At 38.8% G+C, this 27,877-nt stretch overlaps 1 protein-coding gene across 1 annotated transcript; it reads left to right on the top strand.

Moving 5' to 3' along the window:
* Nucleotides 1-20: 20 nt before the first annotated feature.
* On the top strand, nt 21-26,358 carry LOC108697947 (bifunctional heparan sulfate N-deacetylase/N-sulfotransferase 2-like). Its single transcript, XM_041571111.1, is given in 11 exon segments — nt 21-180; nt 3,678-3,863; nt 6,642-6,770; nt 14,691-14,873; nt 16,598-16,694; nt 16,784-16,907; nt 18,238-18,412; nt 20,776-20,946; nt 21,140-21,249; nt 22,168-22,270; nt 25,642-26,358. Coding segments are annotated over 11 exon segments (1,530 nt in total). The 5' UTR covers nt 21-54; the 3' UTR covers nt 25,768-26,358.
* The last annotated feature ends 1,519 nt before the right edge of the window (nt 26,359-27,877 follow it).

Here is a 27,877-nt window from a genome sequence, read left to right as displayed (position 1 = left end):
CTGACTGTTGCTACTCTATCATCAGGCACAGATGAAGAAGATGAAGGAGATGACATGTTGCTTCTACACCGGAAGGAGTTCTGGTGGTTTCCCCACATGTGGAGTCACATGCAACCTCACTTATTCCATAATGTCACTGTCCTTGCAGAGCAAATGAAACTCAACAAGCAGTTTGCCCAAGTAAGAACTACTTTGCATGTGCTATTGTGGCAGTTATACTCCAGAATAATATCCTTTTTTCTTCCATTTTGTGTTGCAGTTCTTCAAAATCTTTTATTTTTTTTAGTCATGTGAGAAATCCATGCTAGAGTTTTTCTGTCTTTGGTGTACTTATAAAAGTTGTGGTATTTCCTTTATATGAGAAAGAAAAATCTTTGCATCTATGGGGACCTTAAGTGCAGTTACTTTTACACATAGGTGTATCAGAGTTAGGGAACTTGTTCCTTAAATAAAAGCAGTCATAATTTACTCTGTTGTGTTTACTCTGCTTCATTTTGTCAAATATTAAACCTTGTTTAAAGATCAGAAACGATTCCCTTTGACAGATGCAATGGGAGAGATCAAGAGTGACAAATAAATCACTGTATGTATTCTGACTGCACACATCATAAATTAATTTTTAATAAACAAGTTGAAAAGTGAATCTGATTAGCTTAAGCATTTTCTCAATGAAATACCTCCAGCAATTAAAGGTTGGTATTCAAGTACTCACTGGTAGAATATCTGCTTCCTCATATAAAGTAACAGGATTCTCAACATAACTCTGAGATGATTTTGAGATGCAAAACCATCCACTACTTTAGAAGGCAGACCTCCAGGGTGATTACCAGACTGAGTTTGCTGTTTAGTTCCTGAATGATCCTAGTTCTACAAGTGTCTTTCTACATTTTATTTCCAATGGATGAGGGTTTTATGGCAACAATTTATAATATGTTTTCCCCATTTATTTGTATTATGTGCCCTTCTCAGATATGGGCCCAACACAAGTGATATCTAGCTGGTTAAATTCTTCTCATATCTATGGTTTAGACATGCCTTCTGATCATCCTTTTCCCAACCTTTTTTTACCCGTGAGCAACATGCAGATGTACAAGGAGTTCAGGAGCAACACAAGAATGAATAATGTTCCTGGGGCTGCCAAATAAGTGGCCATTTGGTAGCCCTTATATGGACTGGCAGCCTACAGGAGGCTCTTTTTGGCAGTACACGTGATTTTTATGCAACCCAAACTTGCCTCCAAGCCTGTAATTCAAAAATAAACACCTGTTTTGAGGCCACTAGGAGCAACATCCAAGGGTTTGGAGAGCAACATGTTGCTCACAAGCTACTGGTAGGGGATCCAAAATGACCAAGTTTTATTTATATAGAGCTGCTTCTTTTGCAACATTGAAGGTCTGTTCATCATGCAAACCATTCTTGAAACCCTCCCTTCAAGCCAAATCTTAAGGAGGATTTTCACTTAGTGAAACCATCTTACTTAATTGAGGATTAAGGATTTTATCCATCAAGCAATTTAGGAAAATTAAAAATGTATTCATTAGTGAAGTCTTGCTGATTCCTATGTTGCTACAGGCAACAGTGCATTGCTGCTGGCATGCTTGCAGCCATTTACAGGAATGTACTCCAAGAAATGTTTGAGCAATAAAGAAATGTTAAAATAGAAAGTGCTAGTATTTGCAGTTTCACAGACAAAATTCAGATCTTACAACTATACTCATTTCTCCTCTGGCTGGTAGTTTATTAAGTTTATTAAGGCATGCTCTATACAAAAACAGGCAGGAAAAAAATGTTCTGCAGAAAAATAATGCTAAATGTCTTACATTGGTAGGTACTCCTGCTGGTTCTACAGCAATCTGTAGTACATTTCAGCTCTACTAGTTTAAATTCTATATCTCCAAAGTTGTTGTTTGTATATCACCTCTACTGTTAGGTACAGGAACTGTATAATTCAAGATAATAAATGCTCCCATATCAACAGAAAATTTAATACAGTAAGTATACTCTACAAGATATTTGGACAAATTGATACATTCAGAAACAAGAAGAGAACAGCAATTTTTAGATACTTCTTACTATTACAATCCTAATTCAAACCACTGTCACCTGACAGTGGTTTGAATTAGGATTGTAATCCTAATAATATAATACTGTCTCAAAGTGCTCTCTTCATTCTGTCACTATTTGTCACTATCTTTGGTTTTGTGTTATTATACAACATTTTTGTTGGAGTTGAAAATGCAACAAACAAATGTCAAAGTACAAACCAGAATCCACACTCAAATGTAGAATTGCAAGGCATAAGTTCTGATTCTGTAATTAGCTATGGCATCTCAAGTAAATATAACCGTAGCAACGTCAAAGAAAACACTCTATTTATATTGAATAGAATCTAAGATTGCAGCCCTGGACAAGCATTTTTCAGTTGCCTTTGGATAAGAGGTAGTTGTGACTTTCTCCTTGTGGGTGCAAACAGGAAGAATTTACAGTATTTGCTCATAAGTGAAATTGTAGAAGCCCAGTTTGTTGAATCAACAGTATAGTCACTTCTGTTTATTTATATTCTCACTCACGTCTTTACCATTGTATCACATGGTCTCTTTTCTTCTCAGTTCCATTCACTCTTCTGCTCCACTTTTCCATTTTTGCTGCTGCTTATATATGACATATTCCCTTGCTCATCGTTACCCCCTTCTCTATGCTCACTTGTTATATCTTTTGCTCTTTGTTCTTGGCTGTTCTGGCTTATTTGTCACCAGTTGTTCTACCTCACATGGTAGTTTGATGGAATATTTATTGCTACTTACTTTGAGAATTCCAGGGCCAAAACCCCATAGAACCCTGACTATTTCAATGTTTGTCATACTGATTCTTTGTTTAATTCAGTAGCAGTAACTTGTTTAAAACCTTAGGGAGCCTTTTGTGGACTGGTTATTGATCTTGGACTGTTTCTGGCTGTTTAGCACATGCCTTTCATTCTAACTAGCGATAACTTCCCAGCTCACCAAGCCCTCACTCTTTGTTTTCTGCCTGCCTTATTTCCTCTAGGTTGTGGCCCTTCACATGTCTATGTATTAGATGGCATGTTCAACTTGAGTGACTCCAAAGTGTGTTTCCAGTCCAGCGATGTGGAACTTTTAAAGACCTTACTACTCCTGTTGAGCTGTGACCACACATGAACAAATGATTGTGCCTTGTCATTAGTCACTGTGAACCGGACCAAAGAATGGAGTACTGGAGTTTATTAAACCAGCACTCTCTTATTAGAAAGTAAACACTTGGCCCTGTGCTTTTGACATTGACAATGTTATGGAACAGCGACAACCTTGAGTTACTTCCTGAAAACAGCTTTATAAATACCAGGAATAATCTGAGAAGTGGCCTGTTTCTGTTTGATTACAATAGGCAAGGTACTTTAAAAAAAAAATGACTGAAAAGTGACAAATGCTCCCACCAATATCTGTCTTAGCTGGTGGTCTGTCCCAGCTTGTCACAAGGCAGCAGCCATAGGCTTCTTGTGCTCCCTTACTTTTGGAACCCCTTCCTGCCTTTGCTCATCTTTTTACTTCTTGACCTCTGAACTTGTCTTGTTGATCTTCTTATGAATATTATATAAAGGCACACACTTGTAGATCATATATTTTTTAAAAAAAAACATTTATTTGTATGCTTGCTTACAGGAGCATGGTATCCCTATAGATTTAGGCTATGCTGTGGCACCTCATCACTCAGGCGTGTATCCAATCCACAGCCAACTCTATGAAGCCTGGAAATCCATATGGAACATCCAGGTAACCAGTACAGAAGAATATCCACACTTAAGGCCAGCCCGTTTCCGGAGAGGTTTCATACACAACAATATTATGGTAAGGAAACTTGACCTTTTAACACCTAAAGAGGAACAGCTTATTGTTTAAATGCACTAATTCACTAGTTCAAAGAGTCCCTATCAATAAAGGATGCTGTTCTTTTCACACATCATGGGCATATTACAGTTATGAATTTATTGCATTCCTCTCTCAGCACTGGCATTGTACTACATGCGTAGGCTTTTTGTTATGTCTTTTTTTTTTTTTTTTTAAACTCGTGTAGTTTATTGAAAAGTTGTCACATCAGTAAAACAACATATCACTGTTCAGCGTGTCAATTACAGAAATCTCAGATTATTTAGTAAAAGGGTGTTGAACTGTACATCAAGTATCAATACTTATGATAACATAGAGAACAACATGAATCGGAGTTATACAAACATATCAAAAAGCAAGGAATGTAGTACATAGCAAACTTGGGAATAGCATACTTCCCTGGCCTTTATTGCCCAACTATCAGGCGCATATGTGGAAGGGGGAATACATCCAGTAGAAAAAGAGTAGTCAGCACATCGATTCTCGGTATACTTTGGAGATGGTGCACGTTCTACAATGGCCAACTGTGTAGTAGAAGATTGAACAGCACCACCAAATCTTCAAGTAATTAAAAAGCCTTTATTTGTGCTTTTGTGGGCATCACCGCAACGTTTCAGGCCATGCGGCCTTTTATCAAGCACAAATAACGGCTTTTTAATTACTTGAAGAGTTGGTGGTGCTGTTCAATCTTCTACTAGAGGGAATACATCCAACCAAGGACCCCAAATTTTATGAAATTTTCTAGGGATCCACTTTTTATATACACCAGTTGCTCAAGGTTGCATATATCCCGCATGCTTTGTTTCCAGTTAGCAAACGTAGGAGGGGCAATATTCCTCCAGTTCTGAGTTATAAGCCGCTTATCCAGTAACAATGTCTCTTGCAAGAAAAGTACTTGATACTGATTCAGCTTGAGGTCCTGCAATATACACACTTTGGGTGACCTATCTATTTTAATTTGCATAATAGCATCCAAAGTATCTAATATAGATCCCCAGTACAAAGTGATCTTGCTGCAAATCCACAATATATGTATAAAAGACACTTTTTTCCTAAGGCACATCTGGTACAGAGGTCGGGAGTGTCGGCATTAATGAGGTGAAGTCTGGCTGGGGTGTAATATGCTCTATGTATGATATACAATTGGATAGTATGTAACCTATAGTTGGGGGATACCAAAAGAGTAGATTCTTGCGCTTCCTGCCATTCTTCATCCGAAATATTGCCCACATCCGTTTCCCATTTATGACATAGCTCCTGAAGATTACTACCATGGACACCCTGCTGTAGTCTAACATACAGCATAGTAACTAAACCTCATGTCCTTTAATTTATATTTGTTCATTAAACTAACATACCAATAAAATGTCTGCGTATTCTTTCATATTCTTTGTCCATTTTAGAAGTTTTAGAGAGCAATTTCTGTGAAACTCCAGTTCTATATTTAACCTTTATTTCTTGCATAGCATCATTGTTCTACAGTTTAGTCACCATCAAGGTACTATCTTATTATTACAGAGATAAAGGAAATCATTAAAACTGATTTGCTTAATGGCGTCTATGGGACCATTTTTTTCAGAGTTTTATGGATAGTTGATCCCTTCTGTATGTACGGACTGTGTGCTTTTTATGGACTGTTATTGATACCAACAGCTTCTAATCAGACACTGTAAAAAATATTTTACTTGATCTTGTTCTACAGGTTTGGTACCCTTTATCCAGAATGATCAGGACCTGGGGTTTTCTGCATCTTTACATAGACATTTTTTGTCTACCAAAAAATAATATATCCATGATTATAAAACCAATAGGATTGGTTTGCCTCCAATAACAATTAATTATATTTTAATTGGCACCAATTAAAAAATATGAATTGTTTGATTGAATTAAAGACTCTGTGAGATGCCCTTCCCATAATTCAAAGTTTTCTGTGTAATGGGTTTCTGGATTATAGATCCCAAACCAGTAGTAGGGTTGCTTTCTCCACTGGTGTCTGGTGACATCTTTAATCTGTTCTGTAACAAATTGCCAACTGTTCAGTTTGTTTAAGCTTATTCAGAATCTCGAGATCATATAAAGTGAAAGAAAAGTATATGCAATGAAATTTGTAATATCTTGTTTTTAGAGATTGATGCATTTTATCATGTTCTGTCCAAAAAACATAATATCTGTACAAACTGTTAAAGGGGTTGTTCACCTTTGAGTTAACTTTTAGTATGATGCAGAGAGAGAGATTCGGAGACATTTTGCAATTGGTTTTTATTTTTTATTTATTTAACTGTTTATTCAGCAGCTCTCCGGTTTGCAATTTCAGCAATCTGGTTGTTATGGTCCAAATTATTCAACCATACATTGATTAGCAACCAGCATTGATTTGAACAAGAGACTGGAAAAGGAAGAGGAGAAGGTCTGAATAGAAAGACAAGTAATAAAAAGTAGCATTAACAAATGTGTAGCCTTGCAGATCATTTGTTTTTAGATGTGGTCAGTGACCCCCATTTGTCAGAAAAAGACAAATAATTAAAAAATTATTTAAAAAAAATGAAGACCAGTTGAGAAGTTGCTTAGAAAGTGGCCTTTCTGTAGCATACTAAAAGTTAACCTAAAGGTAAACCACCCCTTTGAAACCAAATATATGCCTTAGACTCTAATCTTGTACCTTGTTTGAATAACATGATCTCTGGTTTTTAGATCATAAAAAAAATCACTGTTTTTAATTGCTAACATTCTAGTCCATAGGTTTTACCACGACAAACTTGTGGGCTTTTCACTCACACCATATTCTACAATGAATACCCTGGTGGCTCAAAAGAACTTGACAAATCCATCCGTGGTGGTGAACTTTTCCTGACTGTTCTACTCAACCCAGTAAGAACCAGAATATTACCTCTTGCTCCCTCTAAAGGGCATACACTTCCATTTATGAACATTTTCAGTTTTTTATAGGGTATATATCTATTCACTTTATTTTTTAAATGTATATCATTAAGAAGCATGAATGCTAAAACCAGGCATAGTGTTATCGCTGGCTTTTACCTTTTTATATCAGTGAAAACAATCTACATTGGGTAAAGAAATGAGAACGTGCCGGACAGATGCTTAGTTGATGTGTTCCTCCCCGATAAATGAGGACGTGTTGTACGTAAGAATAACCCTGCTATACACACATTCTTTTTGCCATTTGAGCTACAACTTGGCAGTATAATTAGCAAGAAGCTGAATATGTGTTGTGTGCTGCTAAAGCATTGTCTGGTTAAAAATGGAAGATAAACAGTGCGGAAAAAATATAGGTATTGGCTGCTTGGGGCCAATAAATTGTTTTACCATTACCATTGATTTATTCTAGCTTAGTTACCGTCATGTACAAAATGATTGATTCCATCAATTGGAAATGGATAATTAATTATATATTAGGGTTAATATGGAAAGTGGTACTGCAACATTTCTGATAACCAGTTTACAGATAATAGATCTCATGTTTGCCTGTAAGCTTTAGGGCACAGGTAGCATTTTTATTGATGCTACTTGTGGTAAGGGAAAAAAACACATCTAATTATATAACTTCTTAGGCTCTTTGGCTACTGCAGAAGTCCAGGAGGATTCTGGTAATTGTACACCTGGCCTTCACATATGGTGTCTCAGCATGTTAGTGATGGCTAATTACTCATTGAGCATTATGCTGATGGAAGAATATAATGTGTATATGTGTGTGTGTGTGTGTATATATATATATATATATATATATATATATATATATATATATATATATATATATATATATATATATATATATATATATATATATATATATATGTGTGTGTGTGTGTGTAATGCAGAAAAGCTATTAATATCTTGGAAATTATATCTTTAGAAATGGTGAGTTCTGATGTCATCAGTTATAAACGGTGAGTTCTGATGTCATTTCTGTCACATGACTCACTGAAACTTGTGTATTATAATAAATAAAGTACCCCCAGTTGCAGAATATGAGGATATTAGAAGTTACCTCGGAGTTCCATGACCTACGGCCTCATGTTTTTATATGGTCATGAAACTCCTCTGTAACTTATAATTTCCTTATAATTTACAAGAGGGGATACTTTATTCACTATATAATTTACAAGAGGGGGTACTTTATTCACTATATGTGTGTGTGTGCAGAAAATGCTTGGGACCAAGGGGTTTTCCTAATAATGGATCTTTCTGTAATTTGAATCTTTATATCTTAAGTCTACTAAAAAATCACGTAAACATCCGCTGAGATTTTTAGATAAAAGGGCATGGCATCCCCAAGCCTACTTCTACTGAAGCCAAAAAGTGCTTAAGGTGCTTAAGGTTTATTTAGCAAGGCACCATTCTCCCGCAGCACAGCCATCATCTTAAAAAAAATCATCTAGCTGTCTGATTTCCCTTTCCCACAATTCCACATTCTGCAGAAAGACTAAGGCTGCAAGCCTGCCCACTAAACAGACTTTCTATAAACACGTTTTTTTTCTGATCTGTCCAATATAGATGTCTCAATCATGTAAGTTTTTCTAAATGACAATTTTTCTAGTTTAAAGATATTTTATGAGAGCCATTCTGCATGTAATTTATTGTGCTCTGGTCTCTGGAATAAGGCTGGAATAAGACCTCAGCGACATGGGAGAGTGTTTGGATCGTTGCTAAAAGTCATTTATGTTCAGTACATAAAATGTGTAATAATATGGCCCCTGAATCTTCACATTTCATTTTCAGTGAGAATCTAGTGAGAAGTCTCATGGGTATATCAGTCTCAATTGTTTGACTTTGACACTGATAGTTAAACAATTGATTTACCTGCAGGGATTCATTCCGTTTATCCTCTATAGTGTCAATATTACTCCCGAGCACAGGAAATGCTTTTGCCTCACCCATGACTTCATCTGTAATGTACTTCTCAAAATCATAAACCTTGCTTTCTATGTATTGTTACACTTTGCCATAGATCAGACGCTGATATTTTTGGCTTGTGTACAGATTCCTTAAAGGTATACTGTCATGGAAACACGTTTTTTTCAAAATGCCCCAGTTTACAGTATAGTGCTGTTCCAGCAGACTTCTGCACTGAAATCGTTTTTTCAAAAGCGCAAACTGATTTTTATATCTAATTTTGAAATCTGACATGGGGCTAGACATATGGTCAGTTTCCCAGGTGCCCTCAGTCATGTGACTTGGGATAAACTTCAGTCACTCTTTACTGCTGCACCCAAAGTTGGAGTGATATCACCTCCTCCCAACAGCCCATCAGGAGAACAATGGGATGGTAACCAGATAACACAGAAATCCCCACCCTTTTTTTACTTGTGAGCAACATTCAGATGTAAAAGGAGTTGGGGAGCAACGCAAGCACGAAAACTGTTCCTGGGGTGCCAAATAAGATCTGTGATTGGCTATTTGGCAGCCTCTATGTGAATTGCCAGCATATAGGAGGGTCTATTTGGCAGTGCACCTGTTTTTTCTGCAACCAAAATTTACTTCCAAGTCTTGAATTTAAAAATAAGCACCTGCTTTGAGGCCACTGGGAGCGATGTCCAAGGGATTAGTGAGCAACATGTTGCTTGCGAGCTACTGGTTGGAAACCACTGAAAGAGCCGATCCCTTGTAGATATAAGAACAGCACTCTATAGTAAAAATCTATGTCCCACTGGACCTCCTTCAGAGTCTTCTCCTGTTATAGATTTATGTTTGAGCCGGGCTGCCTGTGTTTAGTCCACTACTGGAGTGAAATGGGTCAGTGTGAGATAAGTTCAAAAACAAATCTGTACCAAATACTATTTGAATAAAAGGCTTATTTACCTCCCCTTCTTGTCATGCTCAAGTAGAGCAGACTCATAAGTCTTATTATTTATACACAATTGAACTGTTACTAGAAATTTTCTTGGAAAGATCCCCCTGTTTAGTGACCTTAGTGATGGAATTCTTCCACTTCCCCCGTCACACTGTTACCAAGGAGCCTTGCGTATTTAATACCTGGGACACCACTAAAATATGTCTCATTGCTTGTGTGGTGCTTGGCCCCACTCCCAGCTGCTCTCACTCGGCTTCTACCAAACTCTAGGAAATATTTGCTGTATATTTGCCTTCACACAGAGTTCCCTGTGAAGTCCAGAAGTGTAGGAGGTCTGAGGTGAGGAATTCAAATCCCTGTGAAGGATACTCTTCCAATTTCCGTCTTCTCATTAAGTTCAGTCATCTTCTCCCATTTATGCATCATGCAGCCTTCCCCCTCCTAATACATCACATTCTGCTCTATTTCTTTTACAGCACTACATTCATTCTCTTTATAATTAACATTTAATGTGATGAAGGCAGCAGAATTCTAGTTACTTTTAGTTTTTGTGATTTTTTTCCCCTTTAGCAGCCAGGGAGCTTTTTAGTAGTCAAGGTGAAGAAAAGGAGATCTGAGAAGAAAGATAAAAAAATATTTTGTTGCTTGGAACAGTAACCCAGACAACCAGGTAACTTTTTCTAATAAAGGGCAGCATAGAATTACTAATAATTCAAAAAGCATTCAAAACAATTAAAAACACATGAAAATATCCTAAAATGGCCATGCATGCCCAGATTTGGTCAAGTGATTTGGCTGATTTCCACCATATGCTGTTGAATCATCATGGCATCTATGGTCAGAAGGAAGGCCACCCATTATATACTGTGATCTTGATTGATTAAATGTGTGCTTTACCTTTAAGCTATCTATATATGATATAGAATGTCCTGTTCCTTGCAACTTTGCATTAATCGTCATTGTTTAATTTTTTTTAACTAATTTTCTTGCTAAATAGCGGGAAAACCACAAAAGTGAAAACCAATTGCAAATTGTCTCAGAATATCAATGCCTATGTCATACTTAGGTGAGAACAGCTCTTTGAAAATGATTAGTCCATTCTGAAAAGTGACAAAATAATTTAATCCTGCAAATGAAAGTAGGGTGCAGAGTCCATTGCTAGCAGTGCACTGAAGGCTTTAGGTGGTAGCAATTCCCATCTGGTGTGTGTCACTGACAGAAGCGCTGCAGTTTCCAGCTGGGAGACCTTCATTCAGAGCCCCACTGACATCATTTCCCTGTTGTTGTTTTCTCAAATCGGGAACTGCTGGAAAAGTGCTAATGAAGCCTGTTTTGAAGATGAAATCGGGAAAGTAAAGGTTGTGAGTGTGATCATCAGCTCCTCGCACCTTCACAGCACACAGTTTAGCTGCTGAAGCAGAACACTTTGTCACATTAGTATCTTTATGACTTGCCGAGGGGGGAACTATGTAGGCAAAGATATATTAATGAAAACTGTCTGGGGAAATTGGTTCTCGAGCAGTCATAACCAATCTTCACCTTTCTGCACAAATAACTTCTTTACTTGCAGCCTTTTAAGCTCTATTCCATAACACTGAAAACTGCACCTTTTACCAACAAAGAAATTCACTATTTTTCTTTAATACTCTATTCATTGCTTGGAAAAATCACATTAATCAATTGAATGTATAAAGCCTTAGGGCTCAATTATTGTTAGCTCATTTTCCCCTAATGCTGCTGTTAATGTGGGTGCCACTGTGACTCCACGCAGGGAGATATATTGTCTGGTGTGGGTGACCCTTCAGAGAACGATATCCCTGTGCTTAATGCCAGCTTGTGTCTAAAGTCAGGTGTTGCCATGAATAGCACTTAGGGGGCAGAACAATGCTCCCCAGAACAAACCTCTGCTCACTCACGGTTATAGGTGCACTAATCTTGCCCTGTCTGGTATTATTATTATTATTATTATTAACATGTATTTATATAGCGCCAACATATTGCGCAGCACTGTAAAGTAAATGTGATTATACAACTACATCACATGAATTACATATATAGAATATATGGAGTAACAAACATCACGATCAATACAGGTACAAAGAGGTGAGGAAGGCCCTATGCATAGGCATACAGTCTAAAGGGAAGGGAGTAATACACAAGGTGTGGGGGTATCTGTCATTGACTCGTACACGTATGGGATCAGCTATACAGAAAGCTCCAAATTATGGGAAGGCCATCATCAATAGACCCCATTTTAATCAAATAATTCAAAATCTCAAAACAGTACCTTGTTCTATATTCCAACTAAGACATGATAAAATCGTATTGAATTTATTTAATGATAAAAAAAATTTATTTTTGATTTAATGTATGGAGATCCAAAATATGTAACCACCCCTTATCCAGAAAACCCCAGGTCCCATACCTGTATAATAATTATTATAATCAAAGCTCCCAATGAGATCCTTCTGGGCCAAGTAGGCTGCTTATTGGACTCGCTATGGGCTCTCTGGGGGCTCTGCATAATGAATATCTGGCTTTAAATTTAAGGTAACTGTTATTTTCATTATAATCTGGACACATTAAAACACTAATCAGCAGCTGATGCAGCTAATGTATGCATACATGTTATATGCAGCTAAATCATTTCATGAAAATATACAATATGTATACTTCTTCCTGTAATAAACCTCAAACAATGTATGAACAAGCTGTGATTTTAGTATAAAGGAGGGAATCACTGAATATCTGGGACACCCATCACCTACCTAATATTTTCTTACTTTTCTGATAAGGTAGCAGACCAGCACTTTTTTATTTTTTTTGGTTTAAAACTCTGAAGATGGAGGCCATTCTGCCTTTTGGATATGTTCTACCTTGAAGTGACCTTCTAAAAGCTGCTGTTTTGGGTTCTAAAATAAATCTCTGGCACCAGAGGAGAAGAGTGATTAATTACTTGGATTTTAGTTGGTATTACCTTCCTGCTACACATCAGTGCAGTCTTGGAGCTAATAAAACGATGAATGTAAAAAATACTATGAAATTAATAAAATCATTATTATTTTGATCCTGTAGTTATACAGTGTCAATATATATGGATAACGGTTTCCAGATAATGGATATATATATATATATATATTTAAACATATACACAACCAACACAGAGATTATACACCATATACATCAGTCCCTGCCCCAGTGGAGCTTACACTCCCATTCACACACTCTAGGGTCAGTTTTTTTCAGAAGCCTGTATGTTTTTGGAGTAGAGAGGAAACTGAAATACCCAGAGGAAAGCAACACAGAATCAGACTCGGGGCCATTGTGTCACCTGCGTTATTAATGTTGTGTAATTGAGTGCATATGATGGCCATTGTACTGCACATTCTTACAGCAGTTGGGAAAATTAACTAACCCTCAACATTCCTTTTGTTTCTTGAGCCGTATTTCACTTGATTCAAAAACAAAATCCACACACCCAGGGGAATGAAGTTTGGACGGTATCCTTTTAATATTAAAAAAAAAAAATTCTCACCGTTTTTAAATAGTTTTTTTGTTTTTATGTTTTGTCTTTCTGGCAACATAGAATACAGAGTGCTTCAGATTGCCAGGGCCAGACACCCCAACCTCCCCAAGCAGATTGATTTTGAGGCCTGGTGTTTGTTGTTATTTATTATTTATCATCTGCCACCTATTCATGCTCATACCTGTCATTCAGATGAGCTGCTCTCAGTTGGGGAAGGAAGAAAATAAAATCAACCACCCATTACCTATTCTCACTCTTCTTCCCACAAACAACAGGCAACACATTATCAGAACCATCCTTGTTTATTAGACTGATGCTAAATGAAGGACTGATGGAATTGTTCTACCATTGCTCAAGCTTCTGTTGCCTGGACTGGTGCAGTGGCTCTGTTTAAATGTGAGAACATTTTAGAGCAGAAGTAAAGGCTATATAGTCATACCTCCCAACTGTCCCTTTTACGCTTCACAGTCCCGATTTTGACAGCTCAACCCGCAGTCCCAGATTGTTACTGAACTGTCCCGACTTTCTCTTTGATCTCCTGCACGTAACAGACAGAAAAAGGTACACAGGTACTTTTGGCAGAGAGCCAAGAATAGATACTTAGATACTATGAAACAATTCAAGATAAGCAGGTCTCTTGGGGAAACTGTGCAGTTTAAAGGGCAGTTCACCTTCAAAACTCTAATAACACATAAAAGCCACAGAAATGTGTTCAAACTTTCACAACCTGCCAAATTTTGTAAAATGGACATGGTAATTAGGGGGTGTGGCCACAAAAAAGGGAGTAGTAAAAAAAATTTGCTTCACTCCACATGCCAAATCTTTTTGTCCCTCTTTTCTATTTCCAAAATGTTGGGAGGTATGTATCGGGTATGTCCAGCCTTGATCTAGAAATGAATTCTGAAGCCATATACAGTACTCCTGTACAATGTGAGAAATCCTATATGTAGTTCTAAATATCTCGGGTGATTCATCTATGACTAGAACTGACAGTGGGGATCCCAGTTGCAATGCACAATAACTCTGTGTGGTTTTCTAAAAATCAAACCATTAAAAACTCTGTGGAAACTCTGTAGAATGGGGTGGGGGGGTGAGCTTCCACTTATTGAAAGAGCCAGGTAGGGCTTCTGGTAACGTCTAGTGAGAGATATAGAACACAGTATCGCACAGATTTATTCAGCCACAACTGAAAAATTCAGTAAGATGCCGTGGAGAGGCCATGAAATATTTACCGATGTTAATTTCACAAAGGCTGCTGTACAGCGAGTACATATGAATTAGTACCAAGAAATTGAAACTTACTCTCAAATCCCTCTGCACCAGATTTTCACTTGCCCTATGTACCGTCTTTTTCTTCCTGCAAGTCTGATAAATAATGGATGAGTGTTTGTGCAGCCAAATGCTCTACTTACGGGAGCTCACCTAGATGGCATTGCCTTTATGTGTGTTACAGATCAGCATCTTCATGACACATCTCTCAAACTACGGCAACGACCGCCTGGGGCTGTACACCTTTGAGAGCTTAGTGAAGTTTGTGCAGTGCTGGACCAACCTCCGGCTGCAAACGCTCCCACCTGTCCAGCTGGCAAAGAAATACTTTGAAATCTTCCCTGAGGAGAAGAACCCTCTGTGGCAGGTGAGTTGCCTACTGAGTGTGGAGATGGGCTTTGTATTCAGTTTGCATCAGACCAGAACAAATCAGTAGATTTACTGGGTTTCTAATTAAAGGGATGGTTCACCTTTCAGTTAACTTAAAAGGGGAACTATCACGAAAATGTAATATTAGCTATAGCATGCTGAAATAAGAAACTTTCTAAATACAACCAATTTAATATTCTGTACTGTTTCTAAACAAGTTTATCTTCACTATTCCTTCTCAGCATCTGTTTCTCCTCATTCTGTCTTCATGCAGCAGTTGGGTGTCAGATGAATGATTCAATATTGCCTAGAAGATGTATTAGAGCTCACTCTATTAAATCACCTGAAATCCTGTCTCTCTACATGCTGGATTTGTGCAAAAGGCAGTTATTTTGTTAGATTTTGTTTGTACTGGTATTGGATATTTGAGTGAGCTCTAATCTGCTAGGGAAGCCCCCCCCCATAAGATATATTGTATCATTCATCTGACACCCAACTGCTGCATGAACCGAATGAAGAGAGAAATAGTGAAGATAAACTTGATTATTTCAGAAATTATGCAGAATTTCTAATTGATTGTATTTAGAAAGTTTCTTACTTCAGTAGGAGATAGCTTATATTAAATTTTCATTTCCGTGATAGTTCCCCTTTAAGTATGTTATAGAATTGCTAATTCAAAACAACTTTTCAATTGGCCTTCATTATTTCTATTTTAAAGTTTTTGAATTATTTCCCTTCTTCAGACTCTTCTCAGCTTTCAGACGGGCTTAAGGCTACATATTTATTTTTATTTCTACTGTTTATTACTCCTTTCTTTTCAGGCCCTCTCCTATTCCAGTCACTTATTCAAATGAATGCATGGTTGTTTGGGTCATTTGGTCATTGACCCACGTTTGAAAGCTGAAAAGAGTTAGATGAAAAAGGCAAATAATTAAAAGAAACTATTAAAAAAGTTACTTAGAATTAGCCATTCTATAACATACTAAAAGTTAACTTAAAGGTGAAGCACTCCTTTAATAGTAAACGTGTAGTATGATGCATAGCTCTTTCCGTGAATAAGGCTAGTAACCTACTCTTTCCCTCTGGCAATTGTGTGGGAGGCATTGCACACTTGTAAAATTCAAGGTGTAATAATATTTTCCAGCATTTCTTAGAATCTTTACCATATATTGATAAGATTGTACAATTTTTTTAACATGACCAGTGACCACATCTAAACTGCAGCTGAACTACACCTCCCTTTGCCAGTTTCTGGTTACCGTAGGTGTGGGAATTTCATGTCAGTAATAGGTGGACTGTCACTGTATTAGTGCAATGTTCTTCTGTTTGTATTTATGTATCAACACATTAGATCGGTTGAGGATATGCCCTTGATATTGCAAATTTTTTTTATTTTTTTTAATCTGACTCTTGGTAATGCCACAAATGGACTCAATTAAATGTAGGCACCTGCTGAGACACAAGGGCATGTTTTATTTCTGATGTAAAAACCCCACTGTCGGGTTCATTGCTAAATGTCGGCTTCTACAGAAAGATCCCTTTAATCTAATAAGTGCTGCTGCCTGTAAAGGAGTGTGGGGGGCAGTACATTTATTACACAGCACATCTCTTCTTGACTGAAACCTTTCATACAGTGATGGAGAATTTCTGCCTTTGGCTGGAAATATGTGCTTTTGTTGTTGAGACCTATTTGCCCTGACAACACTGTAATGTGTCCTACAGAATCCATGTGATGACAAGAGGCACAAGGATATCTGGTCCAAAGAGAAGACCTGCGACAGGTTGCCTAAGTTTCTTGTTGTTGGACCCCAAAAGACTGGTATGTACTTGGTTCTGTTTCACTGGGCTCATATGTTTAGTATTATAACTATTTCCGTGTGTATATTGATCAGTACTGTCTCTTTCTAGGAACGACTGCACTATACAGCTTTCTTGGCATGCACCCTGCTGTCACTAGCAACTTTCCAAGCCCAGTCACTTTTGAAGAGATCCAGTTTTTTAACGGGATAAACTACCACCAAGGCATTGACTGGTAAGCCCTTTCTTCCCTCTTATACAGACTGGAACTGTAGCTAATCTTATTGTTTCATCTGACACATTAATACAGGTATGGGACCTATTATCCAGAATGATCTGGACCTGAGGTTTTCCGGATAACTGATCGTACCGTAATTTGGATCTTCACACTAAGATAAACTATGCACCGAATCCACTATTTTGGATTCGGCATAACCCCCGAATCCTTTGCAAAAGATTTGGCCGAATACCGAACAAATCCGAATTTGCATATGCAAATTAGGCATGGGAAGGGGAAAACATTTTTACTTCCTTGTTTTGTGACACAAAGTCACGCAATTTCCCTCCCTGCCCCTAATTTACATATGCGGATTTGGTTCGACCTGACAGAAGGATTCGGCTGAATCCCGAACCGAATCCTGGATACTGTGCATCCCTACTAGAAAATCATGTAAACATTAAATAAACCCAATAGACTGGTTTTGCTTCCAATAAGCATTAATTATATCTTAGTTTGGATCAAGTACAAGTTACTGTTTTATTATTACAGAGAAAAAGGAAATCGTTTTTAAAACTTTGGATTATTTGATTATAATGGAGACTATGGGAGACGGCCTTTCCATAATTCAGAGCTTACTGGATAACGGGTTTCCGGATAACAGATCCCATACCTGTACTATTAAGCCCCGAGGGGGCTAATATGTGCATATACCAATATGATGGTAGGGATGGCAAATGTGATGTACTATACTGTTCTGGGACAACATGGAGTGCTGTGTAGGGCATGTGTGTGTTTTAAAAAATGAAAAGGAGGCAGTTGAGGGAGCACTCCAAGGCCAAATAAAAATACAAAAGAAGTGCAGCTGATCTGACCAGGATAGTTACAAACATACAAAAAAGTGTTAAAAATCAATGCTTTGATATTGGCAAACCTCTCCCCTTATAAAATGCATCTGGTATAGGGGAATATCAAGCCCATTTAAGCCGATGACTCGGTCTGAAGACACTGACCCTGAGACATGCAGTTATGTAGAGAGAAAAACTTGACAAGAGGTAAACAGTTAGGACAACCACCTGGGGTTTAATTTGACGTGGTATGGTGGCTTATCAATTTTATCATCATTTTGTAACTGAAAACCCCTGTTTTGCAAAATACATGCATTAGCTTAGATACTAAATTCATGTGTGAAACAGGAGACCAGACAATGTGTGGTGTTCATTTTTTTTTTTTTTTTTTTTCTTTGTACATGTGTTTTCTCAGGCACTGCCCCTTTAAGAGTAGTTTTAAGGATCACACAGTGATGCTAGCATCAAGAGGAAAACTGACTTTTTGTTTATCCACCCAGGTATATGGACTTTTTCCCTATGCCATCGAATGCCAGCACAGATTTCATGTTTGAAAAGAGCGCTAACTACTTCGACTCCGAAATGGTACCAAAACGAGCTGCTGCTCTTCTGCCCAGGGCCAAAGTTATTGCTCTTCTGATCAGTCCGGCAGACCGAGCTTACTCCTGGTATCAGGTAATTCTCCTCTTCTCTCCACCTTTTCTCTGCAGCCTCACAGCAGTGAGGGGGGGAATCTCAATAAATATCATTTTATATCTTGGCGACCCAACTTTCAGCATTTCACTTGTGAGGCCAAGTGTCCAGATGGCAGAAATGAGTTTAGTGGAAAAGCCACAAAGGTTAATTGTTTTGAGATGTGGTGCTGGCTGCTGGGACTGTATCACTTTTGTACTTACGGCTGCTATTAACCTGATGTTAGAAGTATCCGTGAAAAAGCTCATTATTGCTTAAAATGCCACACATTCAGTACTTCCTAGATGTCACTGCTCTCCCACATTCCCCCAGTTCTCTTAACCATTTAATTGTGTAGCCAGGACATGGATATGGACTTCTGGCCCCCCATTCTGGTGCACAAACAAGATTCTGAGATGATTCAAAGCTTGTGTTAATAACATTGTCCACAAAATGGCTCCTGCTTGCTTGTTATAATTATGAATTCCCAGACTGAAGAAAACAAGATTCAAATAATTTATATAGTGTCATTAAAGTTCATTTTGCGTGACTAGCGTGATAAAATAGGATTTGGACTAATTTTTTGGGTGACGGACAAATCGAGAAATTAGCTCTATTTTATCTTTTGAACTTGCTACAGCAGCCCAGAGGTTCAGCAGATGTTCATTTAACGCACTACACAGCAACTTACTTGTTCCGGAAGGTTGTGGTGTCTATCCCTGAATTAACTTTTACTCTGGATATCTGCTCCTGTACCTCGTCCTAGGTACAACAATGTAGTCAGTACATAGAAAATGGATGGAGACAGACCAGGAAGGTGCATTGCCATGCTGCAAATTACTCTTTAATTAGACACTACATGTTGCAAGCAGAGTTGCCCTTTGTACTTTACACCATTTGCACACACTCTTTAAAGGAATACAATGGGTGGAAAATAAATAGCCTGCCCCTAGAGTGGAGGGTACGGGTTCATTACAACTTCATTACAACTTGACTCCCTATGTATTAACTTACTATCATGTATTTTGTGTCATTATTTTAGTGTCAGGGACACTTCACATGCTCCGTTTTATTTTTGGTTGGTTAACTTTTGGGGTTGCCAAAAGTCCTGAAACATTATCAGGCAGGGCAGTTACATCTGCCATAGAAGCTGGTGCTGAAGGGCTGTTTATCACTTATGCTTCATATGCTGCCATGTAATGAGAATGTGAATTAATTGCTAATCAGCTGTGTATTGCTGCATTTATATTCTATATATTCAGTATATTGTGAGTCGGTTCCTAAGTTCAGTTAACCAGTAGCAGCACAGAGCATGTGACGGGGACTGGCCATTAGTACCGTGCTTTTTAAATTTACCAACCGGCGGAAATTCACCAGCGACGACTTTGCAGCCAGCGCAACACTTCGCCAGGCAAAAATTCACTCGGACAACGCTAATTTAAAGTTGCGTCCAGGGCGCCAAAATTAGTAAAGCAATCAAAAGAGAAAATGCGCTAGCGTTCAATTCTGCCTAGAGCAACTTCGTTAGAGGTCTTTTCTCAGGCTAATTTGCATGCGGCGGGAAACTATAAAGTTGAATGGACGTATATGTTGCAGCAAATACGTTACATTACACAAGGCCAGGGAACCTTAATAAAGAGTTGTTATAATGCCCTACACATGAGCGCAGTGTATAGTTTATGTTCCATATGTTAGAAAATGTATGGGGGAACCCGGTTACCCAAAAAAAAATGTAAGGACTTTTACAGGCTATCACTCTGAAAAAAGGGAAAGACGCGAGCGTTTTTGGACTTAGAAACCCTTTCCACTAAAAAATATGATGTAAGTAACAGAAGATTGAGGCAGATCTATGTACTCAATTTCACTTCGTCTGGTCTGAGCTGGCGAAGGCAAGTCTGGCGAAAGAGGTAACGTTCAGTAAAATCCGCATCTTAGTGAATTTGTAGAGTAACGTCCATTCGCCAGAGCGAAAATTCGCCTGGCAATAAAGTACAAACGAGCGCTAGCGTCTGTCCCTTTCGCTAGCAAAGTTACACCTGCGAAGTGCCTGAAAACGGTAACGCTGGCGAATCGTCGCCAGCGTTAGTTACTTTGCCCTTTAGTAAATTTACCCCAAAGTCTGATATGCGGAAGTGATGAGTCTATGCACGTAATAAGCTTCTTGCTAGCCTGTTAAGAATAGATGACTCTGGCGTGAAAATGGGTCAGCATTAGTGTATGGATATTCGCTTGCAAATCTGCTGAGGCCTGAATGGAGTCTGCACCTGAAACATGTCAGGCACTGCTTTAACCTCAACGTTAAGCATAAAATAAATAATGAAAGGTTTTAACTCTCTGATTCACCTTTTTCTTCTCTCCATGTACAGCACCAGCGAGCACACAATGATCCAGTAGCACTGAACTACACGTTTGCTCAGGTGGTATCTGCAGGGCCACATGCACCACTAGAATTGCGAAACTTGCAGAACCGCTGCCTGATCCCTGGATGGTACTCTGTGCATTTGGAGAGATGGCTCACCTACTTTCCAGCCAACCAGGTGAGTTATGCACGCATACACCCAATGACTACCTGCTCTACACTGATGCTTCATTTGTTCCATTTGACACACATTTGCAATACAGTTTGTTCCATACATAATTCTATTCTATGCAGAGAGATACCTGTGGGTTATCCTGTGCATGGCTCACTGTTTGTGCAGCTGCTCAGTCACTGCTAACCCTTTCCTTTAGGTTCATATTGTGGATGGCCAGGAGCTGCGGAGTATCCCAGCCACTGCTATGGACAGTATCCAGAAATTCCTGGGAGTGACCCCACATTTAAACTACACCCAGGCCCTTAAGTGAGTATGGAGTCTGTCATAGGAAATCATGCAGAACAAATTTTGAAGCCATTCTTCTAGAAATGTAACTTTCAGTGGCACCTACAAAACGTTTAAGGAGCAAAGAAATGTTTGCACTTGGTCTAATAACCCACAGCCAGCAAAACTGGTTTACAGTAAATGCCTGCTGATTGGCAGCAGGATTCAGATTGCCTGGCCTAACCAAATCCAACCCCTTTAAAATCGTGTGACTAAGTCATTTGATCAAGGAAATTACAAAGAAGACATTCTGCTGCCCTTACTCTTATTTGCATATGTATGTATGTATATTTGTATTTGTAAAGCGCTCCTTGAGGGCAAAGCACTGTACAACAAAACAATAAATTAGTAGTCATTGGAATAAAAAGTAACAATAAGTGCATTATTAGAAATACAATTCACATAAACATGAAAAATATAATTACAATACACATTAAGTGCTCAGTGTCAAGGAAACAAAAAGCTAGAGGACCCTACCCCGTAGGGCTTACAGTCTAAATGGCAGGGTAACATACAGACACAATTCAGAGGGATATTAAGGTGCTGTGGGTTACAGTTTGTTGCACTGTTATATAAGTGCCAGTTCAGGTGTTTTGTTACTTCAAGGACAGATTTATAAAACATGAAAAACAGCTGTTAACCAAACAAATAAAAGTGCAAAAGCTTAAAATAAAGTATTCAGTGGTAAATATGTCTAGTACTATTGAAAAATAAAGGTGTATTTTAACGAAATGGTTTATAATTAGGAATGTGTTAAATAAAGAGGGCAGGTTCAGTTTAGGATTTGCTGCATCTCTAAATGGGCCACGTGCGCTTGTTTGGAATCAACTTTTAATTCTGAGTTGCCAGATTGAACTGGTGTTGCTGTTACTGCCATTACTGTGTATATAATCTCTCCAGGTTTGATGAAGCAAAAGGATTTTGGTGCCAGTTGGCTGAAAACGGAAAGACAAAATGCCTTGGCAAGAGCAAAGGCCGAAAATACCCAGAAATGGAGCCATCGGTAAGTACGGATTAAATAAAATGCTTTAAATTAGTTGGATTCTCTGCACAGGGAGTGACTTGTTCTAACTGGCAACAAAAGCTTCTTTTATACAAAGCAGAACTAAAAACAGTTTATTACAGAGTGTGGGAAAAATAGAATTGAAATAATTGAAAACAATTGTTAAACATCCCCTACAGTTTAGGAAAATTGTGTCTAATAGTGACTTTTCCCCTGTAGAGTAGAGTATGGTGAGCTGCTGATCACATCTGAACTGCAGATTAGAATTGTGCAACTGTCGGACAGCAGGCTCGGATGCGACGTTCAGCTCAGAGTTAAAATGGGCCGCTCGCTACAGTTTCATATTGCCAGGGCAAGTTGTTATACATGCTGTAGGTCTCCCGATGTACTGCCAGCACCTTAGCATTGACTATAATCCTGGCTAACTCTGCCCTGCACCCATCACTCAGGGGTCTCCAGTCAGAGGGCAATTGGCACTGTAAGGTACCACGTCACAAGCAGCGCAAGTAGCACCGACAACATAGCGAAATCTATCTTGCGGCGTAGTTTTAACACGCCTTGTAGTTCGCACTCTTGAAAAGCATCTCCTCTACTGCCGACTGCACTGTATAGCTTCCATTATATATTGCAATAGAGTTGAAGCCAAGCTCTGTCACTGGAACCAGAGCTGCTAATTTATCTTGCATGTTACAAAGTTTCCAGTAACAATGTTAGATGTCCCAATACATCCCTCATAGCTTGCACATCCCAATAATACTGAGTAAGGCTAGCTCACCCCACACAGGCAGCACGGGGCATAGCCGGCCCCTTATACAGATCCTGTGGGCTGGCCATGCCCCTCTCCCAAACATATGCACCAAGAATTGGGGGCGGGCTCTTCCAGCAAAGTAGAAGGGGGTTCAGTTTTTATTGAGAAGATCCTTTTAGTTGATTTTACTTAGCCAGTCACCTCGTCACTGCCAGTGATATCGGCAATTGTCCCACCAATAGTCTCACTCGGCATTGTGTTGTGATGGGGCTGGAGTCTGGCACAGAGAATCAGATCATGACTTCTGAACAGGCACAGCTGCAGGTTGCTTTCCAGTAAATTCTTATTTCTCTTTTCCTTTCGCAGGCCTGTGGCATATTTATTAAAATAGTACAGCCCATGTCTGCATTGCATTCACACATAATTGCATTCACACAACCCCCGCCCCAAAAGATTTACATTTGGCAACACATACACTGGTCATCACTACAAACAGACTCCAAAAATCCTACTCCCAGTCTTGAGCATCATGTTAGTCAACATTAATTAGCATTAACATGGTGATTTGTGGCCGTGATGACATTGCATTGTACTTAAATAGCACATATACAAGACAGTTTGATCTTTATTAGAGCTATGCCTTTTTAGTGCTTGATTCTTTCTGTAGTACATTGTTATTCCAAGGCATTAAGAACCAAAATGCAAAGTGTGATATGTAGTGTAGTAAGGATCGTTCTTCTCCTCTGCTGTATGATTCTCACCATTGCTGATGTAGGTTTAGAGTAAATAGATTATAGTATATATGGTTTGAAATTTCTCTGTTTTTTCAATAATAACAAGGTAAGAATAACACAAAATATTTCCAAATGTGGTTATGAATACCCATACCCAGCTTTGTGCCCCAGTGGAAAAGCTGCACAAGATTCCATATGGGCTGCTTTTTACTCACAGTCAGGCCTTGTCAGACAGTACTTAGTAGTAGTTTCAGGGCTCATGGAAGAAAGGGACCTGCACAGAGGGAACATCAGAATTAGAGAAGCTACATACAGTTTCTCCAGACACTGATCTTTCAGGATGGTTCTTGGAGATTCCCACTCGCACATACAGTACATCATAGCCAATGCATAATCCTCATAAAATGTTGTAAAGGTAAGAATTGCGGGAAGGCCGTCTCCCATAGACTTAGTTTTATCCAAATAATCCTAATTTTTAGAAATTATTTTATTTTTCTTTGGAACAATAAAACAGTACCTTGTATATGATCCAAACTAAGACATAATTAATCCTTATTGGAGGCAAAAGAAGCCTGTTGGGTTTAATGATTAAATAATTTTCTAGTATACAAGATCTAAATTATAGAAGGACTGTAAAACCCCAGGTCCGAGCATTTTGGATAACAGGTCCCAGGTTGGCATCTGTTGTAGAAACCTGTCACAGGAAATGTAATATACTTTATATGTGTGTAACTGTGCATTCTTTTTGTCAGTACACAACATTTGATTCTTGTTCAGTTTGCGCTATTATACCTGCATCTGTTATCAGCCTGTTGTACCATTCTAGTTCCCTCTCTTGCATCAGACCCTGTTGAATATATCCACCACTTTTACAAGGAAAAAATACAAGTGCAGCAGAAGGAATGAAGGGAAGGAATCCAAGTATCAGTCCTAAAATTTCCATCTCAAAGGAACAGTTCAGTATGAAAATAAAATCTGGGTAAATACATAGTATATGCAAATAAAAAATGTTTTGTAATATAGCTAATTAGTCAAAAATGTAATGTATAAAGACTGGAGTGACTGGATGTGTAACATAATAGCCAGAACACTACTTCCTGCTTTTCAGCTCTCTAACTCTGAGTTAGTCAGCAACTAACTGTTGCTTTTGAATCTGAGCTAAATGCTATGGATCAATTGCAAACTCACTGAACAGTTATGCCCCATGTGGCCCCCCTTAAAGTCACTGATTGGTTACTGTCTGGTAACCAATCAGTGGAAACCAAGAGAGCTGCAAAACAGGAATTAGTGTTCTGGCTATTATGTTAAAGTTCCAGTCCCTCCAGCCTTTATACATTACATTTTTGGATAACTAACTATATTAGAGAAACATTTTGCACAGCCTATTTGCTCAATTTTTATACTGAACAATTCCTTGAAATGTGACAGCTAAATTGTTGGGAATTACAGCAGAGTCTTGAGCAGGTGCTGATCAGGTCCCAGTTACAGACTGGTATCACCCTTATTGGCGCTCATTAGTGCAAGGCAGGGGTTTCTGCTGAGCATATGAAGCACCAGGGAAAAGAACCCGCAAGGAAATCATTGTGAGCAGTCTCTCCTTATTTGTATAATTGAGTTTTAGAAGGGATTCTCTGAAGAATGGAATTCTAGCAGCACTACTTCCCTTCCCATGTTTCATATAAAATCAGACACTCATTTTGCTTTTGTAATAAGTCCTGGTGATTGCTACTGGAATTTAAAGATGGGGCAGTATCAGACATGATGTCCCCTGCCCCGTGGGACTGTAAAAATGCTGTAAATCTCTAATATGCCACTTGACTCAAACTGTTTCAACGCAGTGTGACTTGTATTACTTTTGGCTAAAGGAAGATATTTTTTTTCTTTCCCAGTCTCGTAGTTTCCTCACAGACCTCTTTCGGTAAAACAACATTGAACTTTCCAAGCTGTTGAACCGATTGGGTCACCCTCTGCCAACATGGCTACGAGAGGAGCTGCAGAATTCCAACAGGAGTTGAAGATGAAGGCCCTTTGGCAACCTCACACGGAAAATGGCGGCAGCAGCAAGAAGCAAACAAAGCTTGGGAAGATTTCTCCGCTGCATTGGCTGCTCTTTGCTCCAGTTATGGAAATAAACAAGACCATGAATGGCGACATTGCTTGCGGGTGCCACTAACTGTGTTCTCATTGCTGTGGTACGTGGACCTCTAGTGTGACAGCGACCACCATTGCCTGCTATTTGCTATTACAAGTCAACTGGGACGCTGGAGGTGGTTGGGTGGAATGTGACTCATTGTACTAAAGTGTTACGAAACCTCGGGCCTCCAAAGAGCCAAGAGTAATGGAATTGCACAAACAGCTTCACCCTAACAAGGAACTTAGGGCATTGATTCCTCCTCCTGAGTTTGGGGGGGGGGGCGATGGTACAAATTGTTCTTCATAGTATTGTCAGCTGAACGTAGCCGAGGAGACACAATTTATCCTTTAGAGCAGCTCCTCCAGCTACACATTTACAGTTTAAAGATGTGGAAAAGAGCTTATAAGTCCATTTCACACTGGGACCTTTCTACCCTTTCCTTGATACATTTTAAACGCACACTAAGGGGCAGATTCACTAACTTCGAGTGAAGGATTCGAATGAAAAAAATTCAAATTTCGAAGTATTTTTTGGGTACTTCGACCATCGAATTGGTTAAATTCGTTCGAATTCGCACGAAATCGAACGAATCAAAGTAAAAATCGTTCGACTATTCGACCATTCGATAGTCGAAGTACTTTCCCTTTAAAAAAAACTTCGACCCCCTACTTCGGCAGATAAAACCTACCGAAGTCAATGTTAGCCTATGGGGAAGGTCCCCATAGGTTTGCTAACCTTTTTTTGATCGAAGGATTTTCCTTCGATCGTTGGATTAAAATCGTTCGAATCGTTCGATTCGAAGGATTTAATCGTTCGATCGAACGAAAAATCCTTCGATCGATCGATCGCAGGATTAGCGCTAAATCCTTCGACTTCGATATTCGAAGTCGAAGGATTTCAATTCGAGGGTCGAATTTCGAAGTATTTTTAACTTCGAAATTCGACCCTTAATTAATCTGCCCCTTAAACTCCCCCTTCCTATAATGCATCAGGATAAACCTGAGATTCAAGAAACCGGCATATCGACCCCAGCATCTGCAGCTAGCCCCACAGTTATGGTTTGCACGTTCTGCTGGTGGTTCATGTTTTCACAATGTTTTCAGTTTAAAGGAGAAGAAAAGCTACCAAACCAGTTTATTGCCAATAGATTAGCCACTATAGTGCAAGCTATAAGACTATATTTATTCTGCAGAATGCTTTACCATACCTGAGTAAACCGCTCTAGAAGCTCTTTGTTTGTTTAGGATAGCAACTGCCGCATTAGCTTGTGTGACATCACTTCAGTCTCTACTGCGCACTCAGCTCTGGGCTCAGATTACAGCAGGGGGGAGAGGAGAAAACTGAGCATGCTCAAGCCCTAGCCCTGCAGGTTTAAGACAAAAACAGGAAGTCAGATACAGAAGCCCATGTGTACACAATAGAAGGAAATATATGTGGTGTTTCTTTTGACAGAGGACTCAGAGCAGCACTACTTTGAGGGGTTACTAGTGTATTTATATAAACCTATCTGATAAAGCTTACTTAAATTTTAGCCTTTCCTTCTCCTTTAAATCATGCAAGAGCTCCTGGCAGTGCATAATAATCTGTTTAATAAGCATGGTTAGGTTTCAGCTCTCCTTCCTGCTTCCAGCAAGCATATGCCCCAGACCAGTCATTAGATACATAGGCACTTGTATATAAAAGAAATACCTTGCTCTCTGAGTGCCCTACATACATGCGGGCTTCTGTTCTACTTCTACTTATTGGTCAGGACAGTAATTCTGAAATGAAAATGTAATATATTATAGCAAGGGTTGGTGTAAATACAATGCTTTTACCCTTATAGGCCCCAAAACATGGTGGAAAAATCCCCGGACATAAGCACTGGAGCATTCCATAGTGGCCCCGGAGGTGTCCCTAAAACCAGCACCAGGAGAACTTAAATACAGAATTGTTTATTTAATGGGGATAATTTTTCTTTCTCAGTACATAAATCAGCATGAAATATAGAA

The sequence above is a fragment of the Xenopus laevis genome, chromosome 7S (assembly GCF_017654675.1).
Source record: "Xenopus laevis strain J_2021 chromosome 7S, Xenopus_laevis_v10.1, whole genome shotgun sequence".
NCBI lineage: Eukaryota > Metazoa > Chordata > Amphibia > Anura > Pipidae > Xenopus > Xenopus laevis.
The sequence above is the reverse complement of the archived record's forward strand: the minus strand, read 5'-3'. Positions and strand labels throughout refer to the sequence as shown.